Raw genomic sequence first — 12682 nt, 5'->3', positions numbered from 1 at the left:
ATGACTTACCTAAGATATCCCAACAGCCCAAATATGCTCAAAACTCCCACTTCCCAAAATCACTACCTCACTTCCTCTCAAAGTGACCCAAGAATCTATCAGCTTATTCAAAACAGTGTATACTTTCTTTACCTTCCACTTGATCACCCCTCCAACAGAATACATACATCAACATACCGATCTCAATATCATCTCAACCCAACCACATCCACAATCACAAATTTCCAGTTCATACAGCAAATATCAAAATACAATTTCAACCCATAGAAAAGGATCTAGCTCCCCTTACCTGGAAGTTGAGCAGTACAGCTTGCTAGAATACTTTAAACAGGACCCCACACAGCGAAGAACCAAACAGGACCCGCTATAGAACGCAAAACCGATCGGTTTAAGTTGAAGCTCTCGACTCCGGGAACGTAGAATCACCACCTAAATGACAATGCACCGGTCAAATTTCAAGATTTGATAGAGAGAGAAGGCAGAGAAAGTTAGGGCAAGGAGTCTTAGAGAGAGAGAAAAGAGCTCAGGAGAAAATGAAAATTCTGAGAAGCCCTTCCTACAGTTAGGTTGGCCTTTGTCTGATGGGCCTGGCTGCCCCACATAGGGCCCAATGGCCTTATAATTTTCCCAGGCCCTCACATTTAATAAAAAAAGAGAAGAAAATAAAATGTCTTTAATTAGAAAGAGAAGAAAGTTAAAAATGAAATTTTAAAAAAATTGGAGGTGCAGGATGTAAATTAGCCTTTTTCAAATATTTATAAATAGTGATCATGTGAAGACCCAAATAAAATAGTATTATATTTTTTTTTACATTAAAAAGTAAATGGAGATAAAAATTTAATTAAGGTAAAAAGGGTTATTGGGCCCTATGTGGGGCAGCTGGCCCATCTCTCTAAGTCAATCTAACCTTAGGAAAGAGCTCAATAGATTCTAATTTTCTGAGCTTCTCTCTCTAAAAATTTCCAGCTCTTTGAACCTTTCAATCTTGAGTTGGAGGGTGCTCAGACGTTCATATCACCGAAGGCTTCCTTTTGAACCGATCGCATTTTCGATTGGACCGGTGAGTCAACTTTTCCCTTCTCTGTCTCCAATCTCAAACCTAGAACATGCAATGCTACTGGTTGTATGTTACTAGGGGGTTTTGTTTTTATATTTTTTTTTTGTTTGTTAAATCAAGCTCTAAGAGTTGTTACTGTCACCCCTTGGCGGTTTATAGGGTTTGGTTGAGTTCTCATTTGGTGAGACACCGTAAAGGAGAGTTCCTGTGAGCTTGGTAATTCGACTCTGAGGTAAGGGGAGCTAATTATTTTTGTATGAATTTATTTTATACAAATATATGCAGGTTGAATGTTGAACTTGTGTGTTCTTGTGAAGTTGTTCTACGATGTTAATTTTTATTGGATAATTATAACTGAGACTGTGAAATTGTGCTTAAATAATTTATGCTTTGGTGTTGAACTGGTACATGTGGCAATTATGTTTGTAAGTGTCTCTGTTGAAATTAATCTGTTTTGGTTGAAATTGTTCTGGTTAGAGGGTTTGGAGTAAGGGCTCTGTGATAGCATGTATATGGGCAGGTAATGTTTAAGGTTACTGTGAGGGGAAGGGAGATATATATAATTAGGTATTTGATGTCTAGAACAGTGTAGGACAGTTTTAATAACTTAGATAATTAAATCATAACTTGTTAAAAGCCTTTCTTTGTTGGTAGGATAGAGGGGACTTAAAAACCTGAGTTGGCACATCCCTGATCATAGAGCAGCCCTGGCCTGGTCCAGTACGTTGTGACTAGTCATATGTGCTAGCGCCAAGGTGAGTCTGATGCGTTCAGACATCTGAACCCTCTCCGGTGACCAATTGGGGGAAAATAAGATCTCTACTATGATGAAAATTAGACAAGTAGTTTACCAAATAAGAACCATGAAGCATGATATATATATATATATATATATATATATATATATATATATATATATATATATATATATATTATATTAACATATAAACGTATGATATAAATTGTTATCATAATATATATATATATATGTATGTATATTATTAAATGTTATGGAAATATAAGTTAGGAAAGCATGATATATATTATATTAACATATGAAACGTATGATATAAATTGTTATCATAATATATATATATATATATATATATATATATATATGAACGTAAACTGGTGCATGGAGGGGATCTCACTCATTTTTCTTCTTCTGTTTAGATTGATTGATGTTGTTTGACTGCCAGGATGTATGTATGGTGTTGTTGAGTGGTTGTAAAACATATGAATGTGAACTACAATGATGTAATTGAGTATGAAGTGGACATCTCAGGGTGAGATGATTGAAAGTGATGTGTGGGGTGTTGATGTTGTTCTGTATAACTGTATGGAGCTTTGAACTGGTATGTCTATCCCTACACTCGAAGCACTGTTCATACTCAGATAGAGGAGAGCAGTGTAAGTGGTGAGAGTAGAGGGAGGTCCTCGTCTATAGTTTTAGAGTTTAGACATAGACAGATTGGGGGATTTACCTTGCATAGTGTTGGGGAGTGCCAGCTGAACTACGCAAGTGCAAAGACGACCAATAGTTCGACAGTTATACTAATCCGGATGAGTCGTGTTGAGTGTTAGAGTCATGGTTTAATGTGTTATGTATTAACCGTTTTATATATACCAAGCATGATGATTATTAATTGATTGAACAATATGATTACTGCCTGTTTATCTAGCTCACCCTTGCTTCTGTGTTGTGTGCTGTTTGTGTATGTTTTTCTTTGCGATGATCATCCACTTGGATGGGAACAGATGGGGTTGAGGAAATACCTCTGGAGCAAGAGCTGGAGGAGAATGATGTTGCTGCACAGTCTGCGTAGGATTTAGATATCTAAACTCTTGGATGTTAAATACTCAAAACTGTCTGAGTTTAAAACTCTATATTATATTTTGGATGACTGTAATTTCGTACTTAATTGCAAGTCATACTCTAACTGTTCTCTTTATTTGGATGTTGACGCCTATATTATATAATTGTGGTTATTATATATTTGGGATGTCACAGATCATAACAGGGCACGGTCGGTGGAAGTTTGATAATATTTGTTTATTTATTTTTGAAGTGAAATTTTATTATAATTTTTAAATTTAATAGTTATGAAAATTTTGTTTAATTTTTATTTACATGGTAGAATAAATATACTTATACTCTGATCTCTATCTTTCTTTTATTGTTGTAAATATTAATTAAGTAAGTTTTAAAATAAAAATTATAATAAAAAATTATTATATATATATATTTAATATTAAAATTATATATATATTTTTTTTTTCTAATAGAATATCAAGATAAAACATTATAATCAAATAAAGATAGTGAATTAGAAGAAATAAAAATATTAAATATATAATTACAAAACTAAATATTATATACAATTTAATATAAAATTTTTAAATCACCTAATAAAATTAGGATAAATACAAGGACAAAAACAATTATTCTAACTTTTTACAGTAATATAAAAAAAATATCAGAATATTTATTTTAATATTCATTTTATTTGTTGACAAGTGTTCAAATATTTCATTTATTTAGTCATTTGATATTTTAAATTTTTTATTTATATTTATTTTTCCGTTACATGAAATTATTTTACTTTTTTATACATTTATTTTATTTTTTATTTATATTTATTTTGCTGTCAATGCATGTAACTTATTTTTATCTTTTTATCATTTATTTTATTTTTAAACTAATTGTATAATTATGTTTATTTTTTGCTGTCACATATGTATATAATTATTTTATTAATCAAATATTTATTATTTATTATTTATTCTATAAAAATTACACTAATATTTATTATTTATTATAATATAATAAAATATAATACCATTTTATCCATATTTATTTCAAATGTTTTTAATAAAAAAGTTACACTACTTAATATTATGATTTTTTTCTACTTAATAATCCATTTCAAGTGTTTGAAAAATATATTCGTAATAAAAAAGCATACTTCTTAATATTAAAAAAATTATTTTACATTTTTTTAATTCGTTTTCTTTAACTTCAAAATGTAATTGTTTATAATTTTCGTAAGACCAAAATAAAAAGGTAAAATCTAATAAACTAATTATTTAAATATATCACCAATGTATTTATATTGACATTAGAAGCTTGTAAAAACATACATTAGAACAACATTCATTATATTAATGTATAAACACATGCTAGATGAATATTAAATAATAGACAAATTTAACAATACAAATTGGATAATTTTGTCTATACATTTATTATAAATGAGTATAACAAAACATTACACAAGTTTAATAATATACATTAGACTAATCTATTTATATATTGATTAGATGAATATAGCAAAAAATATTAGATGAGTAGTTCCATTTATTAATTAAACGAATATAACAAAAGAATATTAAATGAGTCTTATAATACACACTATATCAATATTTATATATTGATTAAATTACTATAGTAAAAAAACATTAGAACAGTCTAACAATATACATTAAGCGAATTTATCCATATACTAATTAAACGAGTATATCAAAAAAGTTATATAAGTCATTTCATCCGTTGATTAAACAAATATAACAAAAAAAAACAAATGGATCTATCGATGTACTTATTAAAGAAGTCTAACAATACAAATCAAACGAGCTTCTCCACACAATAATAAACAAGTATAACAAAAAACCATTAAACGAATTTAAAGAATACTCATTGGAGGAATATATTCAAACACTCGTTGGACAAGTCTACCAATAACATACATTTATAAGATTACCTTATCAATATACATAATATAAATCTATCTATATACAGATTAGACAAGTTTATAAATATAATACAAGTTTCTCTAGACAGTACATTTTAGACAAGTTTCAACAAACACCGATTAAACAACTTTGTCGATACCCTAATTAAATGAGTCTAGTACATATCATGAAATGATTCATTCCATATTGATTATATGAGTCTAAAAATACTCATTAAATAAATTTATTCATACACTAAACGAGTCTATCAATAACCAATATTTTGTCACACACACCTCAAAATATAATTATAAACTTAAAAATATTTTTTTTCTCACCTCTAAACATCTTTTAATATAATATATATTTACACAAACATTAACTTTCTAATGATTAATTTTTCACTTTGAATCTATTTGAAATTTAATTATAAACTTAAAAAAATATTTTTTTCTCAACCTTTAAACATATTTTAATATAATATATATTTGCTAATATTAAAAATACACATAAGTTTGCACAATATCCACAACACAAGCTTTATTTTTTATTCTAATTAGAATATGTAAAGTCAAATTTGTAAGCGAGATCAAATTCTATCCTTTAAAAGACAACTCCCCCGAAAAATTTCCAATGATTCAACCTAACAAAAATTTCTCCCTTTCATGACATCAACTGTTCATGGAGATGAATCTTGTAATTATGGATCCTTGTCTCAATTATTTCCATGATTAAGATTTCATGTTTAAACTTCGCTCTCAACAGAACCACGAGTAAATAAGAAGAATATTGTATTAAGGAAAAAAAAAACCTAAAATTTATTGTATTGCAATTTTATATTGAAGTAATGTGTTAATTATAAGTAATTTTTTTATTTAACTAAATCTATACCTAGATGATTTTTTTTTTGTGTTCATATTATTTTCAAACTGACCTTTTAAATGATTTTTTTTAATTAAAGTAATTATTTTATTAATTTTATCTTTTTTTTTTAAGTTGAAATGTTTTTTAAACTTTATTATTATTTTTAATTATCAAACTACCTATAAAATAAATAAAACTTATTCACATTAAAATTATAAAAATTATTTATATTTAATTTCATAATAATAATAATAATAATAATTTTATTATTTTTTATTATTATAAAAATATAAACTTATACTCAATGTTTTCAACAGTAATAGTAAATGAATCATCTCTATAACATATAACTATAAAGTGTACTCTATCTTATATAGGATATTTATTTTAACAATTTTTTATTTTTTAAATAAAAAGGATTTTGTATGTGAATTTAAAAGGTCATTTAGCCTCACTAATTAAAAAAAAACATTAATAATCACAAACCAAACAAATCATTCTTATTATACCATTAAGTGAATGTTTAAAAACATTTGTTATTAGAAAACTAATTGTTTACTCATTAACTTTCCTAAGATTAATGAAGAGAAAAAACTACTGTTTGAAGTTAAACAAAAATATGTTACTATTTAAATGTAAAAAGGAAAATAAATTTTTAGTAGGTTTATTTATGCGTTTAGGTATCTTCAAATCAAAGAATAGGAAGGTACGGAAACTACAGCTGGGTGGTAGGTAGTCTTTGAAAACTTGGTTCAATCCAACATTATCAAAATCTATAACTTTTTTATTTTTAATAATGCACTTCTTAATATAAATTTAATATTAAAATAAGAGTCTTATTTGATGTCTTGTTTTCACAATATGTTTTTGTATTATTAATAACTAAAATTATTTAAAATGTAGTTTTCAAAATATTTTTTATAAAGATAAACAATATTATATAACTATAGTTTATGACTACCAGAACTTTTTCTTTAGTTTCGTACTACTATATTCTAAAATTAATTTAAATATATATTCCATGCATTTTGTATTGATTTAAAATTAATTTTCTTATTTACAATAAAGGTAGAAAATTTTTAAATACTATTTTAAGAAAAAAATTGTTTTACTTTATATATTCACGAGCTACCTAAGAAGCTAATAGACATCTAAACTATTATTCAGCTAAATTTTGAATTTTTGTATTTTGAATTGAATTTTTCCTGTAATTATCGTTATATAAAATTAACCAATTTTTTTTAACTATTATCCTTCAATTCAGAACTGTCACCTTTTCATATTTGTATAAAGTGTTCTTACTTTAGTGTGTTATTATTCTTTCTACTTCCTATATATTTTTTTGAACCTTTATCTAAATAGCACGTGCCTGTAAAAATATTTTAACATTAAGATGATAAAGATTTAAAAAAAAAACGTGATGAATAATACATATTTTAAATTTATATTATTTAGAATTGTTGATAAATTTGTATCTTAAATTTTAATAAGTTAAAGTTCTTGTTTAAATTGAAGAAATAATTTGAGAGAATAGGAAAAAACCGTAGGAAGTGAATTATTAGAATTAAGAGAAAAACAAATAAATAAATAAAAAGATCAATTTATTTATTATTAGTATTTCAATATTATTATTATAATAAAAATAAAGTTATACCGTTTTTAAAAACTGTATTAATTAACTTTATTTTAATTTTTATATTTTTTGTTTATTTTATCTTTCAAGATTGATTACTTCTTCAGATTTTGGGAAGGATTTGTCTGCAAGCAGTAAATATTTTATATCTTTTATGTTGAATTTCATTCTCAGTTTATGAGTCTTTTCCAAGTTTTTTCTTCACATGAATACCAATAAGCCATAAATATCCACACTAATACAATGCATTGTTAATACTTAATTATTTCATGATTTATGTAATATATTAGATTAAGAGGTCGAAAAGTTAAGATTGTATCCAATATAATCTCAACTTATAAAATGTGCCAAATTCAAATGAGAAAATTCAACTGAAAAACTAAACAAATCCAAAAATTCAATTAAAAAACCCAATTTTAAATGAAAAAATTAAACCTAGTGAAGGTAAATCCAATCCTAAGAAAAACAAGTGTTTTTTTTTATTCTAAAAAACACAAAAAAGGTAGTTAATTAATTAATATAGTAAATGATAGTAACTAGAAAAGGGAAAAGAAGCAAGAAGAGAACAATCTAGGCAAGAAAATCTAAACAAGTGTAGAGATATGCTGTAGTGGGGCCCACAAGAGCGCACTTTTTTCCTCTTCTATTTCTCTTTCTATTACCTCGGAGCAATGTCTGAGGAGAATCCCTAGCTCATCCGTTCCGTTTTTTCTTCCGTACTTCGCTTTCTGATCACTGTTCGTTGCCCCATCTGGGTTCTTGCTAGATTTTGCTTTCAGATTCGATTCAGATTTTCGTTCTCTTTTTTCCCTTTGTGGGTGCAAATTGGGATAAGAAAAAGAAGAGATTTTTCGCTAAGATGAAGAGAGGGAACGACGATGAGAAGGTGGCGGGGCCAATGTTTCCGAGGCTTCATGTAAATGATGCAGAGAAAGGAGGGCCAAGAGCACCACCAAGGAACAAGATGGCCCTCTATGAACAACTCAGTGTTCCCTCTCAGAGGTTCAATCCACGCCTTCTGCCACTCAAACCAAATTCATCTTCTAACCTAGCTGCTCCACCAACTTCCTCAACCCAGGTGAGGATTAGCTCCTGTGTATTTGTTCTTCATTCAATTTTTATTTTTGTTTAATCTAACTTGGAAAATGTTTGTGTTGTTGTGGTTTAGTTGCTTAACTTAAGCTTGAGATTTTTGGGAAAAAAACAAGTCTAACTTTAATTAGAGATAAAGAATTAAGATAGTATGTCATTAGGGGTAGCCTTTGTCTCATAACTCAGTTTTGCAGGATTGGGTTAGGTCAAATCTCAAATTCTAAGATATTATGTTGGGTTTATCGAATCACCTCTTATCAGATTGTGTTAGGCTTAAATAAGGAATTTAGCAATTTAGGGGATTCTTAATGATGAACCTTTTTATGATATGCCTTGGAGTTTGTTGTTTTAGTGTAAGATTTGAAACAAATACACCTATAAATTGAGTTGTTTGGTGAAGGTTTGCAAATGAATTTGTGTTAATTTCTAATAAGTATCAATATATATTCAGGGAAGTGAGCATGGAAGAAGTTATGGTTACCCAGTTCGTTTACCTTCGCAAACACCTGCTCATCGAGCTGAAAGTTATATTTCTCGCCAATCTGATGGATCAAGATCAAACACTTCATCGGTGCAGCTAGAAAGGAGAAAGAGAGCAGATGAAGATGATGTTCATGCATACATTTGCTCAAGGATTGGTCACTCTAATGATAAAGCGATCAATAGGAAAAAATTCACTCCTTTGGGTGGTAGTAATTTTCGCTCAGTTTCAGTGCAAAATGATGGTGAAAGAGATCCAGCACAGTTTGGTTCCCTTCCTGTTGACATGAGAAAGCATGTGAGGAGAGGGAATGAGACACATCCACATGTAAGCTCAAGTAGACAGCAACCAAAAATGTCTGTCAAAAACAAATCAAGTGGAGAAGTTATTGACAGTCTAGTGATGCAAGCCAAGGTGATTCCAAATCTAGAGGATCAAGATTGTTCTGTCCCAAGTATAGGCAGGTTACATCAGGATGGTGCTTGTCTACAGCAGGAGTGTGGGGCTGGGCCTCAATCCGGTGACGTTGATCTCCTTAAGTCTACAAGGGATATGGATAATGGAAATGCCCTTGTACCAAAAAGCTGTTTTCATTCTGCAGTAAACCAAACCTGTCCAGTTGAGGTTACCGATGATGTTGATGTTGAATATCATGATGTTGGTACTGAAGGTCCATTACAGAAGGGAAATTTTGATGAAAGTGGTGATGTCTCGAAGATCTCCATGGTAACAAATTTATCAAGTCTGATAGTTTCTCCTGATGATGTTGTAGGGGTATTAGGTCAAAAACATTTCTGGAAAGCAAGGCGAAAAATTGCCAAGTAAGTCATGTTGATGGTTAGCAGCAGGTTTTTCTGTGGTGTGGTTATTTCAAATTTCAATTATTTCCTCGTTAAACTTCTCACTGATTTATGACACTGTTTTTCTACATGCTTCATCTGGATGGTATTTGTGATTTATGTATATTATAAAGTTATCATAGAAAAAAGTCAACTTGTTTCTAGGTTCGGGAGTATAGAATAAAACCCCAAGTTTGTCTTCTAATTTGATTATTCATATTTTTATTCCTTTCATATTGTTTCATGCATATTTGATATGGATATAATAAGGCTTGGTTTCTAAGCTATGTTAAACCTTTTCCCTATTGCCACTCAATGAAGGTATGTTTCCTTTCTCTTGTATCTAAAACTGTAGAACTGCATCGGTTTGGTTTATGCTTTACATCCTACACTAGGTAAATAACCTGTATATTTACATTTCATTCAAGGAGTAGCGAATGTGGCTCTGAAGAAAGAAAATCTGATCATCTTGGGGTCCCTTCTAAATTGGTTTTTTTGTATGTTCAATAAATTTTTAATGGTGGATACTGGATCGTCTTAAAACAGGGTGGTGAGCAGTCTTAAAATATTGTACTGTGTCGAAGGGTTACCCTTATGACAGGCCGATAACGGATCATTTCACTCTTTGGAAATATTCATCTCTTGGTTTCCTCTTACTTGGTTCTCCATGTGACCACTGGGGCGAGTTTCCTTACTGTACTGCTTGCCCTTGCTGCACTAAAGGACTTGGGCTAAGAAGGGGACTGAGAAATGCAGGATGATCCCACGGAGTATAGGGACAATCGAAGAGTATATGATGCTGGGATGAGTTGTTAATAGATGTTATACTTATAACAAGGGGAATATTGCTCTTTTTTTCTTCTCCCATTTGTCAGTGTCTTAATTTCTGTGTTCAAGTTGGGACATTTAGCTTAAGTAGCCATATAATAGTTCCTATGCATGAGATATCTTTTATATGATTTGTTATCAATATGTCTAAAAAAGAAGATGGCTGTGTTACATTGCACGCTTTAAACTTCATGGTTGAGTGCAGTCTTTAACCAGAAACAACTAAATTACACAACTATTTCATATGAATTATGAAATTTGTTTGTCTTCCATTAGCTATATTCGTATTTGCCATCTGTATGATATTTTACTTGGCTCCTTCAAAGTATGAAACTATGTAAAAGTACTTTTACTTTAGAGGAGCTTTAACCATTTGGATGAGTATTGAGCAATTGCTGTGAGCTATATTCTTATGTGGCTCCTTCAAAGTAAGAAAGTGTGTAAAACACTTTTACTTTAGAGGAGTTTTTACCTTTTGGATGAGTATTGTGTAATTTTCTTGATTGAACTCCCATTCCTCTCTACAGTCAACAGAGAGTGTTTGCTGTCCAAGTGTTTGAATTGCACAGACTGATCAAGGTAAAATTGATCTCTTCTGCTAGCCCGAAAGGGGAAGCGTGTTAACTTTTATTGCATGTACTTCCACACAGACATGGAGATTCACCCTTCAAGTCTGTGCATACACATTCACACATTAATTCTTTTTATTTAAACAGGTTCAACAGCTGATTGCTTCATCCCCAGATGTTTTGCTTGAAGATGGTGCTTTCTTGGGGAAATTTCCTCTGGAGGGGTCTACTCCTAAAACCATTTCATTGCAAGTTGTCGTAGATCCCAAGCAACAAACTCCTAAGCAGAAAAACAACTCTGAAAAGCAGAACCTTAAAACAGAATGTTCTGCTGAGAATGCTGTTGAGAAGAAAACCTCATTTTCGTCCCCAAAAAATGGTAGCCACATTACAAATCACACCCCTTTTTCAGGAATTCCACACCAGGCAGATGTGGCTTCCGATAATAGAACAAGTCCCTGGAGTTTCAATCAGTCACCTCAACATCAGTGGTTAATTCCTGTCATGTCTCCTTCCGAAGGGCTTGTCTACAAGCCATATCCCGGGCCTGCATTTACCAGAACGAATCCTGCAGGATGTGGCGGGCCATTCGGACAAGCTCCTCTAGGGGCTACTTTCATGCATCCTGCCTCTCAATTTCCAGCTTCTCATCAAGTAGTCGGGGTGTCACCATTTGTTTCTCTGCCCAACCACACCTACTTCTCCCCCTCCGGCATGCCAGTAGTGAATCAAGCAGCATCAGGGTCAGCTGTTGAACATGTGAACCAGTTTGCTGGACAAGGTTCTCATGGTCAAAATGGCCATTCATCAGTAGAGGGAGCCAATTTTAACACTCAACATAACCAAAGCTCATCCAACTTGCCAGTTCAGAGGAATGGAGCCATGTCACATGTCAAGAAACTTCGCGTGTCCAAGGAGAGACGATTACAAGGGAGCACAGCAAGCACTCCTACTGAAACACCACAGGGAATCAGAGCAGGGAGTATTGCTGAAGGAAGTGATGCACATTCTCTTTCTTTTCACTCTGCTGAAACCAGACAGCAAACACAAGTCATCAAAGTCGTTCCACACAACGGGAAATCCGCGACAGAATCAGCTGCTAGAATATTTCAATCCATTCAAGAAGAGAGAAAACAGCATGATTTAGTGTAGTCATGTTTATGGTTCTGTTCTGCTTCAGAAATGTGAAAGTCAAAAGCTATAAATACTAAACTCTGTTGGAAGTGAAAATGGGACGTGTGTGTCGTCTAAATGTGGCACAAGACAGGCTTCGAGATGAGTTTGTACAGTGCGTCAAGTCCTGTACTTTGTTGTTGTTTTACTATATGTATCTTGCAACTTTATTAAACTTTTTTCTGTTGTTTTTGTCCTTGTTACAGCATATTCGTTTGTAGATATTGTTGTAACTACGTGGAATGTTAAAAATAATCAAATGCAATATTAGTGTATGTTGTCTCCCTGTGCACTACATTTTCATTTTACTCGTTGAAACTGGTTCGCATCAGATTGGAATGTGGATACTGGTGTTTTTCACAGTTAAATAGCATTGTGTTAATGCAAAAACTTAACAGAGAAATGTTACCAAAA

General features: G+C 31.0%; 1 protein-coding gene across 1 annotated transcript; it reads left to right on the top strand.

The window, feature by feature from the left end:
- Positions 1-7858: 7858 nt before the first annotated feature.
- On the top strand, positions 7859-12543 carry LOC108338327 (protein EARLY FLOWERING 3). The gene is made up of 4 exons (XM_017575130.2): positions 7859-8364; positions 8830-9680; positions 11054-11105; positions 11243-12543. Exons 1-4 carry the CDS (start codon positions 8146-8148, stop codon positions 12245-12247), a joined length of 2127 nt encoding a protein of 708 aa, XP_017430619.1. The 5' UTR covers positions 7859-8145; the 3' UTR covers positions 12248-12543.
- The last annotated feature ends 139 nt before the right edge of the window (positions 12544-12682 follow it).

Source organism: Vigna angularis, chromosome 7, assembly GCF_016808095.1.
Source record: "Vigna angularis cultivar LongXiaoDou No.4 chromosome 7, ASM1680809v1, whole genome shotgun sequence".
Lineage (NCBI taxonomy): Eukaryota > Viridiplantae > Streptophyta > Magnoliopsida > Fabales > Fabaceae > Vigna > Vigna angularis.
The sequence above is the reverse complement of the archived record's forward strand: the minus strand, read 5'-3'. Positions and strand labels throughout refer to the sequence as shown.